Source organism: Scyliorhinus torazame, chromosome 2 (genome assembly GCF_047496885.1).
Source record: "Scyliorhinus torazame isolate Kashiwa2021f chromosome 2, sScyTor2.1, whole genome shotgun sequence".
Lineage (NCBI taxonomy): Eukaryota > Metazoa > Chordata > Chondrichthyes > Carcharhiniformes > Scyliorhinidae > Scyliorhinus > Scyliorhinus torazame.
The window spans coordinates 373,455,739-373,474,951 of NC_092708.1; the positions used below are offsets into that span (position 1 = coordinate 373,455,739).

Sequence of the window (19,213 nt, forward strand, 5' to 3'; positions counted from 1 at the left end):
AATAGGAAAGATTGAATGTCAATCTTTCTGCAGTGAATTAGAGGGGGGGTAATTTTAAGTCTCCTCCCCCCCCACCCCCCCCCCCCCCCCCCCCCCCCGCCCCCCCCCCCCTCCAGTGGAGTAGTGCAAATCGCATCGCAGGAGCCCAGGAATTTAATTTTGATACATTGGCATATCATTAGCGAGCTATCTCTCCAGACCTGTTTCCCCCCCCCCTTTCAGAATACTCAACGGGTGCCAGTGCGACATCACGCTGGCGTTATTTACTTTTTAAAATTAAATTTAGAGTACCCAATTCCTTTTATATCCTATTCAGGGGCAATTTATTTATTAATTTTTAAATAAATTTAGAGTACCCAATTCATTTTTTCCAATTAAGGAGCAATTTAGCATGGCCAATCCACCTACCCTGCACCTCTTTGGGTTGTGGGGGCGAAACCCACACAAACACGGGGAGAATGTGCAAACTCCACACGGACAGTGACCCACAGCCGGGGTCGAACCTGAGGCAGCAGGGCTAACCCACTGCACCACCGTGCTGCTCCTTCAGGGGCAATTTAGCGTGGCCAATCCACCTAGCCTGCACATCTTTGGGTTGTGGGGGGGGGCGGGGGGGGGGGGGGGGTGAGACCGACGCAGACACGGGGAGAATGTGCAAACTCCACACGGACAGTGACCCGGGGCCGGGGTCGAACCTGGGTCCTCAGCGTCATGAGGCAGTGCTAACCATTGTGCCACCATGCTGGGGTCATTTGCAACAGGTTTGGCCAGGCATGAGGCAGTCGAGGGGATATCTCTGGGGGTGTAAGAGGTAGATATAGCCAGGTTGGCAATATTGGAGTGCCAACCTGTTCGAGGGGTAGTGCCCATATGAGTCCCTTGTGTGAGCCCCATTGGGGTGGGGGGTGGGCTTTGGTGCATATATGTGTGGTGGGCAGGAGTGAGACTGGACATTGAGGGGGGTGGATGCTGGTAATGAATGTCAGGGCATGGGGGGGGCAGTGCCAGCGATAGATGTTTAGTGGGTGGTGGGGCGAGAGCCCTGAGACCTCCGTGATGTAGGCAGGGGGCCATTAGACAACAATGCTTGTCTGTTTGGAGCCAGTTTCTGGCTCTAAGAGGCCCCGCCCTGCCAGAGTGACAGCCCAAACCACACCCACTCGCTTTTTTTGGCAAAGACGTCAAAATTCCCATCAGCGGGATTTGCACCATTTTTCTCACTGGAACTGATACTTTGCTGTTTTTTGGTAAGATTCCGTCCAGAAAGTCGAACCTGCCATTTGTTGATCCTGTGTCCCTTTACTTTTTAGGAAACTGGTGATCACTATCTTTATTCCTTGCCTGATACAGTGACCCTTTCTGTTATACTAATAATAGGAGAGTTGATGTGAGAACTCTGGTCTTCTGGTATTTTGCTGCACCCAAAAACCCTTTTGCACAAGAATAGAATGGTCTACATATAAATGTCCTTTACAGCAAATGTATTGAAGTAAAATAATGAAAATTGAAATCACCCCATCATCTGTTCTTTCTCCAGATCATTGTTCTAACTGGAACTGTAAAAAGTTAATCTCCAGGGAGCAGGTTTCTCCATATCGCTCATCTCCCCATCCCCTATGTAGTAATTTCTCACTCACTCCTGACACTCCGAACTATGTGCCAACATCGTTCCACTAAATTGCAAGTGCAGATTTACGAATAATCAATATGAGATCTATAGAGCTTGTATTGATTTTCAATTAAATACCATTCTGGTGTCTTAGTATTGGATTTGCCTTACTGATGACCACCTCACATTGGCTAAAGGTTTTGGCGAACAACCACAACAAAATCTTCTTTAGATACCTGATTCTTTTGGTAATGGAAAACTGTAAAGTATCATTTTCTTGGCATACATTTCTTATGTTAGCTGGCCTGCTATGCTATGCTGGCCCTAACCCTAACCCTAACCCAGGTAAAAATGCCCATTGGACATTGATGAGCTTATCTATAATGCTGCAAAACTTTCAATTGCGGCAGTGTCCAAAATGAATGAAATCAGATTGATAATTTTGTACATATTGTTATATTTCCTTTCGACTAACACTGAAGTTTAAAGTTGTAATTGAATGCGGATAGTGTTCTTGAAACGTATCACCTTACCAAAAGGCTTTGGGCGGGATTCTCCAATTGCCGACGCAGAAGTCGCATTCGGCGATCGGCCGGAGAATCCATTTTTACGCTGCAATCGGGGACGGTGCCATTTTTTCTCATGCTCCGCCCCCTCAAAAATGGCGTACTCGAGGAGTATGCCACACACCGTTGGGACGGCCTTAGGACATCACCTGTGGCCCTCCGCTGATGCTCCGTCCATGATGGACCGATTTCCCGACGGCGAGGGACATGTGTCCTCTCAACTTTCGTGAACCTGACATGGCGGCTGCGGACTTTTTCCAACGCCACCGCAGTCACGTTCCGCTGGCAGGGAGGGCTTTGGCGGGGGTTGAGGGGTCTGGTGGGGGGGGGTCCGGGGGTCACCAGGGGGGTTACAGCGGGACAGTTTTTGGCAGACCAGATACGCAAGCGGCCAGCACTATGTTGTACGGCACAGCCCCGCCGTGCGCATGCGTGGACACGGACCCGGCCATCCTGCGTCCGTATTGGCAGATAAATGTGGCGTGGCTGCTAGCCCCCACCGGGCGGAGCTTCGGTGCGGGGGCGACGCCAACTTTTTGGTTGTAAGACCAGAAGGATCCTGCGGACATAGCCGCAGAATCGGAAAATCCAGCCCAAAGAAAATGATGAATGGCTCATGAAAAGCAGGTGAAGTCGAACAGAGCCATACCATACCACTGCCCCACTATCCTGCAGTGATGTTTCTATCAACTCTTTTGTTTACTTCACTTTCTGGGCATGAATCAGCAGTCAAATAGCCACACTTCACAACAGTGATTGCACGTCAGAAGCACTCCATTGGTGACACATGTGGGCCATGTGACAGGCATAATATAAATGTATGCTCTTTCTGTCACAGTTGTAAGCACTGCTGCCTCAAAGCGCCAGGGACCTGGGTTCAATTCTGTCCTAGTGTGACTGTTTAGAGTTTGCATATTCTCCCCATGTCTGCGTGAGTTTCTTCCGGATGTTCCGGTTTCCTCCCACAGTCCAAGGATGTGCAAGTCAGGTGGATTGGCCATGATAAATTGCTCCTTCATGTTCAAAGATGTGCAGGTTCGGTGAGGATATGGAGATAGGGCCGTAGAAGGGACGAGGACCTGGGTAGGGTGTTCTTGTAGAGGGTTGGTGCAGACTCAATGGGCCGAATGGCCTCCTTCTGCACTGAAGGAATTCTGTGGTTCTATGATTAATGCTGAACCAGATTACGGTCCAGTAAGCTAATTTGCCAATAATTCCATGAAAGTTTAACATTCTAATATGCATTTTGAAAACCCATGCAAGGATCCATCCTCAAAAAATTCCAACAGATTTGTGAGGCATGCCATATCATTTCCAAATTCATAAGGGCTAGGAGTAGGTGTAGGCAATTCAACCCCTCAAAGCCACTCCACCATTCAAAGGCGATCGTGGCTGATCTTCAAATGCTCTTCCATTTAATATTTCCACACTTAACAACAAGTGATAGCATACTCTAAAGTGTGGCCAGATATCCTTACCCCAGTACAGATGTTAGTCTAACTAGTGTTTGCTTATGCCAATGCCACCTCCACCCGCCCCCCCCCCCTCCCCCAACAAGGAAGAGAACACTAGACTGAGAGCAGATGGTTAGTGTTGTACCCTCAATAACGACGCTTAGAGAGTAAAACGGTAAAGAAGGTTTTAATAAGCTAAGAGCTAGCCTGGTGCCGAGAGAGGTGCTAACTGGGTGCCGCCCACAAAGCGGCCCCTTATATACGGCTCCCAGGTGGGCGGAGCCGGAGGCGGTGTCCCCCAGGGTTCCAAGCCCGGTCTTAAAGGGGACATCACCTTACATGATGACAAGGGTACAGTAGTACAGTAACCGTTCACCACAGTTAGTTCGAACTGAAAGCAGAAACAGATAAACGGAACATAAATGACGGTTGTTAAGTTAATTACAAGGAAGCACTCGCTACTCTGGAGTGTCTGCTACTTCTGGATACTTCTAATGTACTGGTGGCCACCATGTACCTTCAACCTTGAGTGAGGTGGGCATATAAAAAAGCTCGAAAGATGGCAACATTGTAGAAATTACAATCAAGTACAGAGTCACAAAGCAGAGAAGAAGGAAATTAATCTTTCATATCTGCGCCGAGAGCAATCCAATTGCCACCCCCCCCCCCCCCCTCCCCTCCCCTCCCCTCCTCCCTCCGGCTCTTTTCCCATTTCACTTCCTCCAAAGCCTTGCAAATTTTTCCTTGCATTCTCAAAGTTTGGAAGCCCGCACTGAGCTAATGCTATTTTGAAATTTACCTGATATTCCTATTAAACCTTATAATTCCCATCTCTTTCAGCATCACTTTGGTTGCTTATCCCAGTTTGCTTTGGATTATTGCTTAGCGTTGTTCTGGGGCTCACCACAGACTTTCTGAAGGACTGCTGCAAGAAGACGTTTTCAGACAAAAAGGAGAAAGAGGAGAGCCAAAGTAAAAGTAGGTTTCTTGTTCAGTTCCTGTGAAGTTTCATTTTGTGGCAACAATACCATGAAATTGGGGTAGATTTGCAACCTGCACTTGAGTGTACAACTGGTGTTGTGGATCGGCAGTCGTTCGTGAGGTAGATCCAATTTCAGGCTGAAAATCTACCTCATTACTTCCAGCAAGTATTATAAGTCAAGAATTTTATTGGCCAGGTAATAGAGTGCAATTTGTCCCCATGTTACTCTACTCTGCTTAAAATTCAACTTTGAAAGACAGCCGTGAATCCCACACCATCCATCCCTCTGGGAAGATTATGGAATTGTTACACTTAATCACCATGGAGTGAATTTGACAGCATTGCTTAATGGGTAACGCTTTGAAAACCTCAGAATTTTTTCCTACAAAATGCTCCAGAAATACAAGCATTAGTGTGTTTTTAAAAATTGGGCACTATCCCATAACATCTGGATGACCAGTGTGGCCATGTTTGGTGTTGAATGTCATAATGAATCTGTACTATTTGACATTTGGACAATTGTTTTCGACATGTCTTAGCCACTAGCTCGAGGACTCTTGTTTCGGATTCCATAATCCTTTGCAGAAACTTGTAAGCTTGTAAAAGATGCACACTTGATATATGAAATCACAAAAAGTTATAGAGTTAAAGATTCAATTTTTATCTCGCCCAGCCAGCCAGATCCAGACCTGTGGAGAGTTGGGGCTGGATTCTCCCGACCCGCCCACCTCAACTATGCCACGGGCGAGCCACGTAGAATGGAAACATCCATTGTCCTCGGGCAGGATTCTCCGGTCGTCGGGTGAACACGGCTGGAGAATCCCGCGCTTAAAATGGCCGCATCCATCGGGATGCCATTGCAGCTCAGTGAATGCCCGAAAGAGAGCGGAGGAGTCCTGTTTTAACTGCAATTTGGGCCTGATGATGTCACTGGGATCAGGCTACAATTTTAACCTTGGGCCTCCCTGTCAGGCCTATCTGACAACAAATGGGAGTGGGGCCCAGGAAAGTTGAGCATTTCTTTAAAAAAGATATACTGACAGGTGGGCTAAGAGAAAAAGTGTTGCTCCTCTATGCCCCATAAGGAAAACTTGAACTTCATCTTCCCTGGGTCCCCCACCCCCTTCCTGACCACAGTGCACTTCCGACCCCATCCTAAACGTTTGTAAGACTGCTGGTAGGCCATTCCATTGCATCGCTCCTGCTACCCAAAATCTTGCTCCTGCCAACCAAGTAGGTACCTCACCATCAGCCACACCTCCCCACTGCACCTCACCGCGGCGCTGAGAGGAGGCTGACGGGAAATGAGACCTCGCGGTTAAAATCTCCTGTGCGTCCCATTGTGGATTGCTAGATTGCTTTCTTTAAAGTCACCTGTTGATTAGTGAAGAATTGAATTGCCAGTTAGAGTGGTCGGTCAAGCCTTTTGGCGGCCTTGGCAGTCGTGGCTAAAGTTCAGTCGGTCGAAAATGAACATGAATAAATAATAAAATAAAATCTTCTCAGTTGACAGGGAACTTGTGAGTCCAGATTCCCAACCAGAGTCTAGTTCTGGCCAGAAGAAGATCCGATTTGCTGAGGATGTTTTACTGTCCAAACTGCCTCCTGATGGTAGGGAGGTGCCCTTTGTGGTACCAAAATTAAAACGAACCTATGTACAACCCAGCATTAACTGGAACTATGAAGACACCGTGCCAGGTATGCCAGTGTCCTGGGCTTTGTTCAGATTATTGGTGGTGTTCGTTGAAATGTTGGGTGTATTGCAGTTTAACTTTCTGGCTGTAATCTTTCCACTGAATATAACCATGACCAGAAGAGGAAAAATTTGCATTCGTATAGAATAACATGGAACAATGGACCAAGGCTCTGCCCGAGGTGTAAGGAGGGGAGGGAGAATGCCAAGCCCAAGGAGAAACTTAGAATAAAACGAGATAATGCTGGAAAAAAACTCAGCAGGTCTGGCAGCAACTGTGGAGAGAGAAACAGAGTTCACGTTCCGCGAATGTATGACTTCTTCGGAGGTCAGGCATTGAGAAGACGTGGGAGAGGTTTATGGGTGGAGTTTCACAGTATGAGGACCAGGCGCCTAAAAGCCATGCCATTAGTGGCCGGGATGAGGTCAGAGAGAGAAATAGTGAGTTTGGAGTGGGATGGGAGGAAGGTGGACCAACATGGAAAGCCATTGAAAAACAAGGATCAAACTGTTTTTAATTTGAGGTCCTGGAGAATTAGGAATTGATATAAGTCAGTGAGAAGAGGATAATCACCAAGTAGGATTTGACAAGGATAGGGACCTTTCAAAAGCAAATGGATGCTTTAAGTAATGACGCAGTCTGTTCAACCTGCTGACTTTTTTCAATAGCTTGATATCAACTTTTAACAACAGGTTTCTCAAGAGCTCATTATGTGGAAAGGAAGCTGGAGCTATCCAATCCACGCCAACACATGCAAGACATCGATGAAATCTACAATCCTAATTACATGTTGTTGCAGCACATTTCCCCAGGACAGGCTAGACATTCCCTACCTCTGGGGAAGCCAGACAGTCCATCTGGGTCAGGTAAGAAATGACTTCAGAATGACGATAGTGAATAAAGGTGGGGAATAAAATCAGTTTAAAAAACGTGGGGCATGGAAAGTCATACCTTGAGGACAGATAATGGAGATTACAAATGGATAAGAAGGGAAAGATTAAGCAGAACCAGAAGAATGAAAGGGGTCAATTATGTAGGGTTTATTAATGAATGGAAACGCATTGGAATTAGTAGCCAAGGAACTAGAGGTACTTCTTGGTTTGGTGGGCGGGATATGAATTCTTACCCTTGATGGGAACTTGACCATAGTTTGATCAGGATTCTGAGATGAAACACCCCTGAATACAGCAATTTCAGGAGAGATACAGAAAGAATTGTAGCCTGGCACAGCACAGAAGGTCATTCAACATCGTGCTGGTACCAGAGGGGAACCCTTGTAGATTAAAGGCACAATTAAAATAATTGAAAGGAAAGTTGATATCAATGCTGGTGTTCAGAAGAGTAAGTCTGGGTTGAGATAATAAATGATAAGGAATCAGTTCATGGGAGTACATTTTAGACCATTGGAAAATTTGAAATAGAAGATAAGATCCGGTAGGCAGCGAAAAAAAGGTTTGCAGTGCTGGGAAAAGGTGTAACCATGGAGATTTCCTAAGGTAGGTTCAAAAAGTACAAATAAATTATCGCCCCAACACTGTTACATCAACACAACCCTGTGATGTGAAAGCTTTAGTTGGGCCAACTGACCATTAAGGAGCTAAGCCCAGTGCATCTGACACAAGAACAAGTTAATGTCATAGATAATTGGCATATGGGTGAATTCCAGACTTATTATTATTCATCATGTTACTGGTGTGATGAGGAACTCATTTGCTGCAGGCAACATTCCATTGACCAAAACCAGTCGTCACCCAGAGAAACATTTTACACATTACAGATTTCAGATGTGTTGGCCAACTTATATATTTCAAAAAAAACTGTACAAACGTAATTTCATAGATTTCTGATTTCATAGAATTTACAGTGCAGAAGGAGGCCATTGGAGCCATCGGATCTGCACCAGCCCTTGGAAAGAGCACCCCATTTAAGCCCACACTTCCAACCTATCCCGGTAACCCAGTAACCCCGCCAACCTTTGTGGCCACTAAGGGCAATTTATCATGGCCAATTCACCTAATCTGCACATCTTTGGACTGTGGGAGGAAACCAGAACACCCGGTGGAAACCCACACAACACGGGGAGAACTGCAGACTCCGCACAGACAGTGACCCAAGCCAGGAATCAATACTTGGGACCCTGGAGCTGTGAAATAACTGTGCTAACCAGTGTGCTACCATGCTGTGGTTAAGATAGCCACAATGCATTGTTGGCTCATGGCACTACGACCAAGAGATTCAAGCACACAATGTTAACTGATACTCTAATGCGACACTGACAGACTGCTGCACTATCAATCGTTTGTTGTTTGTTTTGATACAAACTTTCCTGTCAATTGTTGTAAATGTACCTTTAATCTACCAGGCCATCCCTCTGGCAAGAGCACAATGGGTGATTGGCCTTCCTCAGTGCTGTACCAAGCTATGATTCTTTCTGTATCTCTCTCAATAATGTTACACTCAGGGATATTTAATTTCAAAGTCCCAGTCAAATTGTAGCCAGGTTTCAATCAAAGCTAAGAGATCATGGTCGGAATTCTCCAGCCGTTGGGATTCTCTGTTCCCGCTGACAGGGCACCCCCGCCCGTGGGTTTCCCGGCATCGTGAGGAGGCTTCAATGGGAAATCTCATTGACCAGCGGGAGTAGAGAATCCCTCCACCAGCGAACGGCGGGCTTCTGAGAAACGCGCAGCCGGGGGACTGGAAAATCCCGCCCCATGTCGCTCCATTCCAATTACTGCCTCTAGTTCTTTGACTACTGATTCTGATGTCCAATGCCACAACCCTTACCTATTCATTCTCCTCCAGAGTACCCTTCCAGCCTTGTTTATTCTTTTCTTTGCCTTTTTTCGAGGGGAAGGCATTTAAACTAACATCTGTCCCCTCAAGTGGATGTAAGAGGTCCATGACACAAGTTGAAGGAGAGCAGGTTGGTTATCGCTGGTGTCCTGACCAATATTCACTCCCCAACTAATGTGCCTGAAACAAATGAACTCGTCATTTATCATGCTGCTCTTTGTGGGATCTTGCTGTGCACCAGTTGGCTGCTGCATTTGCCTACACTGCAGTCAGTAGTGATTACACTTCAAAAGTCCTCTTGACCATCAAGTCTTTCAGGATGCCTTGAGGTTGAGAAAGGGCTTTATTAAAGCAAGTCTTTCTTCTTAAACGTATCTTTTCTTTCTTTTCTCTTTTTATATTTTCTCCTTTTTGCTTTCTTCTTTCTTCCAAATTCTGACCCCCCCTATCCTGCTGTTGTGTTATTTCTCATCAGTTTCGTTTGTGTTTTGAGTGGAAATAATTTTGTGCTCAAATTCGTCTTTTGCTAATACTCTGAAAATGTGTAACTCTTTATTTCTCTCACTTGTTTTTCCTTCTACCTACATCCTTCCCAAACTCAAATATAAGGCCATAGATTTGGAGGAATGGTTTAGCTCACTTGGTTGGACATCAGAGGTTTGTGATGTAGAGCAAGGCCAGCAGCGCAGGTTTAATTCCCATAGTGGCTGAGGTTCTTCCTCGCCTGGGGTGTGGTGATCCTCAGGATGAATCACCACCAGACAGCTCTCCCCCTCAAAGGGGAAACAGCCTATGGTCATCTGGGACTGTGGTGACTTTACCTTATAAGGCCACTTCATATTTCTGCTCTTTTATTTCTCAGCCCTGGTAGTATCCTCCGGGGGCCTCAACAAGTCGCTAAGCTACTGAGTTATTAGAAAGAAATTCTGAACCGAAAGAGGGCCCATCCCATCAACACAGAACACAACATCGAGTACACACAGCAGATTAGAGAAGAGGAATGGATTGGAGCACAGAATGGGGCACAGTAGTTAGCACTATTGCTTCACAACGCCAGGGACCACGGGTTCGATTCCCGGCTTGGGTCACTGTCTGTGCGGAGTCTGCACATTCTCCCCGTGTCTGCGTGTGTTTCCTCCGGGTGCTCCGCATTCCTCCACAAGTCCCGAAAGACGTGCTTGTTAGGTGAATTGGACATTCTGAATTCTCCCTCAGCGTACCCGAACAGGCGCCGGAATGTGGCGACTAGGAGCTTTTCACAGTAACATCATGGCAGTGTTAATGTGAGCCTACTTGTGACAATAAAAGCTTATTATTATTCCAATGTTTGTGAGATCAACCTACTTATTCATCAGCAGTTTTATTTTTAATCTGTTTATTTCCTTGCATTTGCGAGGGTGTAACCATAACTAATTTTGCCGATAATTGTTGTTACAAGTTGGCAGCAGCACAGACAACTTCCTCATACTATTTACCTGGGGTAAATGTCTATTTCGAATGGAAGAGAGGAGGGAGATAGAGAAACAATTTCATTACCAATCACGCGACGGTCTGTTGGGCCAATACATGGACCTTGGAGCAAATAGCACTGAGGATGGGGCCTAAATCTGCTCATAGAATAATCCAACAATTTATCATCCAATGTTGCTGGGCCATAAAAATGTCATCTGTGCGAATCAACAATTAACAGTTGAATGACCAGGTGTAAAGCTAGTCAGGTAGCACAGAGTTTCACTTTGTTTTGATCATTCGGAAATCATTGTGCAGCACTTTGCTTCAGGAAACCTAACCGGCTGAATTTTAGCTCCCAAAGTGGGCGGGTCAGGGCTTAAAACGTAAGAAATTAACCACCTTGAACTTGCCTCTTCCAACTTTTGAAAGAAACGGGATGAGGGACAGGTGACCAATCTGCTTGCAAGAAGCGGGCTGGACATTTAATTATCATGATCAGTCTGCGAGCATCATTCTGATTCAACTTTTTGAATTTTGATGTTGTTGGCAGTAATAGCCCGGTTAGGACCCTTTACACCTATCTCCTGGATACAACATCCCTGCCTGTAAAACCCTGCAATTAGGCACTCCAGTCCTGCATCCTCGTCCACATTCACTGATTCCTCCTTTCCCATGTGACCGCTAATCAGCAGTCCACCCGGTATAGCCCCCACCCCAAGGATGACAATCTCTTTTTTTTTTTTAATTTAGTGTATCCAATTCACGTTTTCCAATTAAGGGGCAATTTAGCGTGGCCAATCCACCTACCCTGCACATCTTTGGTTGTGGGGGTGAGACCCACGCAAACACGGGGAGAATGTACAAACTCCACACGGACAGTGACCCAGAGCGGGATCGAACCTGGGACCTCAGCGCCATGAGGCAACTGTGCGAACCACTTACGCCACCGCGCTGCCCAGGATGACAATCTCACCTCCTGCAACTGTGGCACAGGCATAGCTAACCTGACGGACATTATTGTCCTGTTTCCCCATCCTGTCAGTGGACAGAGAACCAATGGGTGCTACTATGCACACATTGCGGAGTTAAACATCTGCAGCATGCAGGGTAGTGATGGCTTGTGGGGCCCCTGTGACTTTCTGATCCAGCTCTTTCTGGCATTTCAGGCAAGTAAAAAATCAGCCCCATGGCGAGGGTCATGGCTTTCAAAGTCTACAGTCGTTTTGGAATAATTATTTTATTTTGTGTTCTTTGTGTTTCAGTGTGGGATTTGAGGAGCCCAAAATTGAGTAGTGCAGGCTTAAGCAGCTCTACGCTCGATCTGACAAGTCATCATGTAAGTCTCTAATCAATTTGGGTTCTGTATCCAGCCCAGACAACCGTATTGGAGTCTTGAGATTGATAATTTTGGAATAAGCGTGCATCTTCTCAAGTTGCAATCTTAGTATAAGAAATTTATTTTGTGTAAAGACAGTATCTTGTAAACTTAAAACAGTTACCTATCGTCTCTTGCTACACAATAGTCTCACCTCTTGGAATTAGCAAATCATTTTGTAATTTTGAATAGCTCATAAGATCGTCTTAAATTTAACACACTTTTTGATCCTGTTCTTGCCCCCACCCCTATCCAACTCCATGTCTGGGAAAGCTACTATACGTTCCGGATGGTGGGAAAAGGTTAAAATGGAACATCTTGTATGGCAATCCACTTGATGGCTTCCTGAAATGCTGAGTGAAGGAATCAGGCGCTTACCAGGGAGCTTTGAGGCAATGATTTCCATGGTTTGATACTTATACCCACAAACGCACTTTGGGTGGTCCCTCACCTTCCACTTATGGAGGAGGAGGCGGCATAAATTGTTATCTGTGCGTATTCAGTTGAGCTCTGCCCATGGTCTTCACGGGAAGTCTAAGACAGCGATCACCCTACTGCTGATCAGTGAGGAGGTTTTCTCTGTTTATGCCCCGTGATTCGGTCTGTATGTATTGTGGTTTGATACCAGCTGCATGAATATCAGCTGCTGTTTCACAGAATGGCTGATACAATTTGAAATGCTTTTCTTGTGGGGTTTTCAAGCCCTTGTGTATGGGAAGATCTGTGCTGTTCATAATCTTTTCCATCTCATGGAACATGGTGGCAGGCGGGGCAATGTGGGACAACATCAGAGTCACACAGTTGGGTGGACTTCAGCATCCCTGGCTCTCACCCTGTCCTCATGGCAGCATTTGACTGCAGGTACGAACTCCATGTGGCCTCCCCCTGTGAGCTAGTTCATTGAAAACCCACCAGCTAATGTTACCCAGAAAATGATCTGGGCAGCAAGGTAGCACAGTGGTTAGCACAGTTGCTTCACAGCTCCAGGATCCAAGGTTCGAGTCCGGCTTGAGTCTGTGCGGAGTCCTCCCGTTCTCCCCGTGTCTGCATGGGTTTCCTCCGGGTACTCCGGTTTCCTCCCACAGTCCAAAGATGTGCAGATTAGGTGGATTGGCCATGCTAAATTGCCCTTAGTGTCCAAAACAAAAGGTCATGTGGGGTTACGGGGATAGGGTGGAGGTGTGGGTATAGGGTGGAGGTATGGGCTTAGGTAGGATGCCCATTCCAAGGACCGGTGCAGACTCGATGGGCTGAATGACCTCCTTCTGCACTGTAAATTCTATGTTCCGACCATCCAAAAGGGGCTGCTCCCACAGAGGACTGGATTCTCCGCAGCCCCGTGCCGAAATCGCGTTTGGAGTGGGGGTGGAGAATCCAATTTCACACCGAAATCGGCCCGGCCCCGGTCCGGCAATTCTCCGGGACCCAAGAATCAGCGTGTTTGAGGAGTACTCCACGTAGCTGGGGGGCCATTGCCAGAGGCCCCAGCAATCCTCCGCTCCCGATCGGCCGAGTTCCCAACGGCGTGGTTCTAATCAACTATCACCGTTCGGGAAGCTCGCATGGTGGCTGCAGACTCAGTCCGCGGCCTCCCCGGTGGGGTCGGGGGGGGATCGGACACTGGGGGGGGGGCCTTATCGACGATTGGGGGATAGATTGGGGTGGTCAGATCTTCAGGCGCACAGCCGATCGAGGGGGGGGCCTACATTCTTCATCAGCCTCCGTGGTCCGAGTCCGCCGTGGCGCTTGGCGCGACTGCTGGAGGCCGCCGTCCTGCGCATGCGCGGACTCAAAATTGGAAGTGCGGGGGCCCGTATCCACAACTAAAGCTGCATGAATCACTCTGGATCCCTGCTAGCCCCCTGCAGGTGAATGAATTGGCTGTTCTTTTTTATAGGCAACTCCAGAGTGAAACATCAACAATTTTACGTCGGCGTGGGGGACATAGTCCCATTTTCGGAGAATCCAGCCCAGAGAATCCGACTTTCTGCATTAACTTTCATTAACCTGACAGGACAGCATGTTCTGTGATCCACCACTGTGTGGGTCTGATGCTATTGTCTTCGCTGTACTCTGACTGACCTACGTCACTGGATTGAACACAGTGGGGTTAATCATTATGTGCATGGGCATACAGTTGGCTGCACTCCTGTAGTTAATGTATGTCTTTAACTTTCAATCCACAGCAATCTGGTTGGGAAGTTTGCATTCTTTGAGCTACACAGGCATTTTTATGTTCCCAGTTCAAATCTAGCAGAGCTATTGGAGCGGGGGCGGGTGGGGGTGCTTTGTGTAGCGGGACTAGCTCTATTAGAGGTGCTGTCCTCCTGTTTGAAGCACTATGATTTCGGTGAGGGTGCTCCCACAATGATGTTAGCTAGAGTGGTTATTACACTTTCAACAGAGTGGCTTGCTTGATTACTACAGTGCGGGTGAAGAGTTAACCACAGATAGACATAGTGGTACCGGTGTGATGTAACATAGGGAAAGGTGGCAGGTTCCTCCTCTCGGTTTTGGAACAATTTGGAAAACCCCATTGGTTATTTTTCTGGCCCTCAATTACCACATTTATTTGAGTTTCGCAACTTGCCACGGAGAATCGACCTTGGGGTTGTTAAGTCAAATGATAGTAACCACAACACGTAGCAGGAATTTCTGCCTCTTCAATATTTGGTGAACTTTTCCGAAGCTAATTGAAGACTTTTCAGCAAAGGAGAAGGTCACTCCCCTTCGTATATGACAGTGGTCCCCTGTCACTCCTCCTTCGCTGAGGCTTGAGTTAATTTGTGCCCAATGTTTGTCAGCATGTTTTCAAATGCAATGATTTGAGGAGATTTCAACAGACAGCAGTGCCTTGTGGAAAGATCTAAGGGAAGGGAGGAGTCCTTTCCTTGTTTCTGTACGATGATTCAGCAAGCTGCCTCATGTCGTTCAGGAGTTGCATCACCACAAAAAGAGCAGAGACTGTTCAGAATAACAATGACAGGGATTCTCCTTTTAGTTTGAAACCAAGAGAAATTTAGTCAAATTAGTGAGCAGTGAGATACCCCCCTCATTTAGGCTCGCCAACATTCCTGAGTTACCCTGACATTTCTTGAAAATAGAGCATTAATCTCCTGGGCAACGCTCTGAGCAACTTGAGGAGAGGAAATTATGAGGGGCATCAGGTGAATTAGTTAAGAGGTTCAGTTGGATTAGTCGAGAGGCTCTGGTGACTGCAGTCCAGGGCTTAATGCCCTGACATGGGTCGCTTGTTGCATTGTACGTCCCTCCGTCACCCCTACCATCTTGCTTTTCTTCTCTTAAATGCTTCCTGCTGGTCAATATTTGCACAGGAGCATCTGTTTTTTTCAGCAATAATCTTGAAAGCAATTGACTGAAGGTTTATTAAAACATGAAACATTAGTTCATACGATGAAGGTGAGGCTGTAATCATTGTTGTGCACTCCAGGATCGAGAAGCTGAATGGCCTTTTTCCTGTTCCCGGTTTAAAACTGTGCCTGTCTTTTTTCTGTTCCTGCACACAGAGGTTTAGTTCAACATCGAGTATAAACAGTACAGTATCCTCTTTGATGGATTCCTTCGGAAGCTCACGCAGTATAGGTGAGTACCGACCTTGAAAACGCTCTCTATTTCAGAGAGCATTTCTAATAAACATCGACGGCTGTTTAGCCTAATGCCGGGTTTTGAGGAATGTAACCCTTTCACTTTCTGCGTCTCGATTTGCCGGGGTGCCTAGTGGGGCTTGCATTGAATTAGTTAGCATCTCTCTCTGTCTCTCTCGCTCTCTCCCTCCCTCTCCAACATTTTCCATTGCACTTCAGACACCTGTTTCCCTCGTGGGTCCCTGTGTGCACACAGACACACACGCGCACATACCACCCCTTATCTGTGCAAACAAATGCCTAGCTCCAGCCACAGCACTTATTTTTCCACCTAGAGCTCCGCTGGTAGCTGTTATGTGCCCTTGTGCCCATAGGCTGTACTTTGAGTAACTGAAACATGCTCTTAATTTTCCTAAGCTGGACGGGCAAAGAGTCACCCAGACTCGAAACGTTAGCTCCCTTACCTCTCCACAGATGCTGTCAGACCTACTGAGATTGTCCAGTATTTTCTGTTTTTGGGCCCAAAACATGTTTGTTTGAACCATGTGGTAGTGACTGTGTGTGTCATGTATGCTCAAAGCATTATTATTACAAACTAAAATCTCTCAGCTTGGACCTCCATAATGGAAATGATCCAAGCATCGTAAATACTGATCCCTCCTGATCATTAAAATAATTCATGAAGCCTTATCTTGTGGTCTGCTACATATTGCGACCAGGATTAAGAAATCTAAGATGATAATCGTTGCACAGTTTTTATACAATTGTGACTTTCACTAGGACGTTTGATATAGGAGCTCAATTGTCACCAATTGGGAGATGAAGAGAGGATGGCTTTAGTGGTGTTGTCGTTAGACTTGTAATCCAGAGACCAAGACCAATGCTCTGGGGACATGGGTTCAAATCCCACAGCAATTGATGGAACTTAAATTAATTCAATTAAGATAATGAATCTGAAATTGAAAGCTCACCTCAGTGATGGTGGCCATGAAAATAATGTCATTTCGGGAAGGAAATCTGGGGCGGGATTCTCCGTTACGCCAGCCGGTCAATGGGGTTTCCCATTGTGGGGCAGCCCCATGGTGTCGGGAAACCCCCGGGTGCCGGCAAAATGGACACTCCCGCCTCTGGTCTGGTCCACATGTGACTCCAGATCGACAGTAATGGCTCTCAACTGGCCTAGGAAATGGCTAGGCGAGCCATCAGTTTTAAGGGCAATTGGGATGGGCAACCAATGCTGCCCTTGCCAGCGGTGCCACATCCCACATCATTTCAGCAGGACAAATGCTTGGCCAACCAAGCTGAAGAAATAACCAATCATCTCACTGCAATCCTCAAATTTAAGAATAGGTGTTCAGCCCGTGCCACAATGTATCTGGCAGAATGTGGGGCCTGTGGTTATTTTTGGGTGGTCAATACCGTTATTGCACATTGAAACCAAACCACACAGAGGGAAAAAATGAACGCACCAGCTTCTTGTCTGTGAAAACTGTTTGGTTACAGCGTACACTGATTTATAGATATCGATATTTAGCAGTGTATGATCTCCCCCAGATACAATCTTCGATGACTTAGGAAAACTCAATCTGAAACTGAGTTACAGACCAGACGTCGAACAAATCTGGATCACTGTGGTACAGGTGAGGCCTAACTATGTGCCTGGGAAAAACTGGAAATTATTTGCAGTATTGCTATTGTTTTATTTCCCCTTTGCTTTTGAACCCATCTTCTCGATGACAGAGCTGGTCTGCTGATGTTTCTATTGCTCTTGTAAAATTACTTTGCAAGTGTCACAAAGGGAGACCAATCTGTTGTTCCATTACCTTGTTACCTCATGAATTTCCCTGATAACCTTTGACTCCCTTGTTAGTCGAGAATCTATCTAACTCCGCCTTAAAAATATTCAATGACCCTACCTCCACCTCTCCCTGGGAAGGGAGTTCCACAGACAACTGACTCGTTGAGAGATAAAAATTCTTAAATGCGAGACAACTTGTTGTTAAACTGTGTCCCCTAGTTTGAGTCTTTCCCACAAGGGGAAACATCCTTCCAGCATCCACAGTGTTAAGTCCCCTCAGGATTGTATACACTTCAGGAAGATCACCTCTCATTCTTCAAAACTCCAACGAACATAGGATCAACCTGACCAACATTTCCTCATAAAATAACCCTTCCCAGGTATCAGTCGAATTAACCTTCTCCAAACTGCTTATAAGGCACATTTTCCCTTTCTTCCCAAAACTGCACACACTACGCCAGATGTGGACTCACCAATGCCCTAAATAGCTGTCACAACCCATCCCTACTTTCATAGAATTAACAGTGCAGAAGGAGGCCATTCAGCCCATCGAGTCTGCACCGGCTCTTGGAAAGAGCACCCTACCCAAGGTCCACACCTCCACCCTATCCCCATAACCCAGTAACCCCACCCAACACTAAGGGCAGTTTTGGACTCTTAAGGGCAATTTATCATGGCAAATCCACCTAACCAGCACATCTTTGGACTGTGGGAGGAAACAGGAGCACCCGGAGGAAACCCACGCACACGGGGAGGATGTGCAGACTCCGCACAGACAGTGACCCTAGGCGGAATCGAACCTGGGACCCTGGAGCTGTGAGGCAGCAGTGCTAACCACTGTGTTATCATGAAACCCTCTCTATTTTTCATCAGCAATGTTAATGACCATACATTTGGGCAACTTATGGGCATTGCAATATAGAAAACTGCTTGTCAGGTAACTTTGTGGTCTAGAGTTGGAACATGGGCTGGTGTCGTGTACCTCTAGTGTAAGCCTAGTATGTCAGGCTATTACATGACTAAATATATGGATACTAATGAGGATTTGAAATGGATATTTGATATAGAAATAGACCATAGCAGCAGCTAAGTAATAACAGTGACCGATTAGCTGAGATCAAGTTCATATGAAGCTTTCCTACACCTTGTTCTGAAGGCGATTTCTGAAGAGGCGACGGGGACCTAAATGCTTCTGTTTCTGAAAAAGTATTAGCTGTACAATTTTCTAATTATGCAACAAAAATAAATTCCCTGCTTAATAACTCAATTTATTTTTCACTAAAAATCCTGCAACCTTTTGAATTAAGCAATATTATTATAACAGCAAAGTGCTAAAAACATCTTTATTAGATTCTCCTTGACATAGAATTGTTGTTGTTCTGTGCCGAGCCATATGAAAGAAGGAGAAGATTATATAGTTTGAGTTAAAATGAGTTACAGGGCAGGATTCTCCGTTTGGTAGACTATGGGCGAGAATCTCTGTTCCCTGACGTTGATTTTGTAATCGACGATCGGGCGTAGAATCCCTTTTGACGCCGAAATCGGGGACGGCACCAGTTTGACGCATGGTTCGCATGATCCGCCCCCTACGAAATGATGTAATCGCAGCGTGCGCTGCATGACTCCCCGAACAGGCGCCGGAATGTGGCGACTAGGGGCTTTTCACAGTAACTTCATTTGAAGCCTACTTGTGACAATAAGCGATTTTCATTTCATTTCATGACGTTGGGAGGGCCGCAGCGCTTCACCTGAAAGTCCTCCCCCAATGCTCTGCCCCAGGTGGGCTGAGTTCACAACGGCACAGTTCACGTCAGGTCTCCACCATGCGGGAACCAGGCGTGGCGGCTGCGGACTGTCGGGTAGGAGCCATGCTGTTGGCCAG

The 19,213-nt window shown here is 46.4% G+C and overlaps 1 protein-coding gene across 1 annotated transcript in view; it reads left to right on the plus strand.

The window, feature by feature from the left end:
- Positions 1-19,213, plus strand: part of LOC140407651 (tandem C2 domains nuclear protein) — a 42,170-nt gene that overhangs the window by 3,295 nt on the left and 19,662 nt on the right. The window contains exons 2-8 of the mRNA XM_072494989.1: positions 1,764-1,870; positions 4,470-4,607; positions 6,118-6,309; positions 6,998-7,171; positions 11,816-11,889; positions 15,456-15,531; positions 17,088-17,173. Coding sequence (XP_072351090.1) covers positions 1,764-1,870; positions 4,470-4,607; positions 6,118-6,309; positions 6,998-7,171; positions 11,816-11,889; positions 15,456-15,531; positions 17,088-17,173 — 847 coding nt within the window. The remainder of the gene's footprint in view (positions 1-1,763; positions 1,871-4,469; positions 4,608-6,117; positions 6,310-6,997; positions 7,172-11,815; positions 11,890-15,455; positions 15,532-17,087; positions 17,174-19,213) is intronic.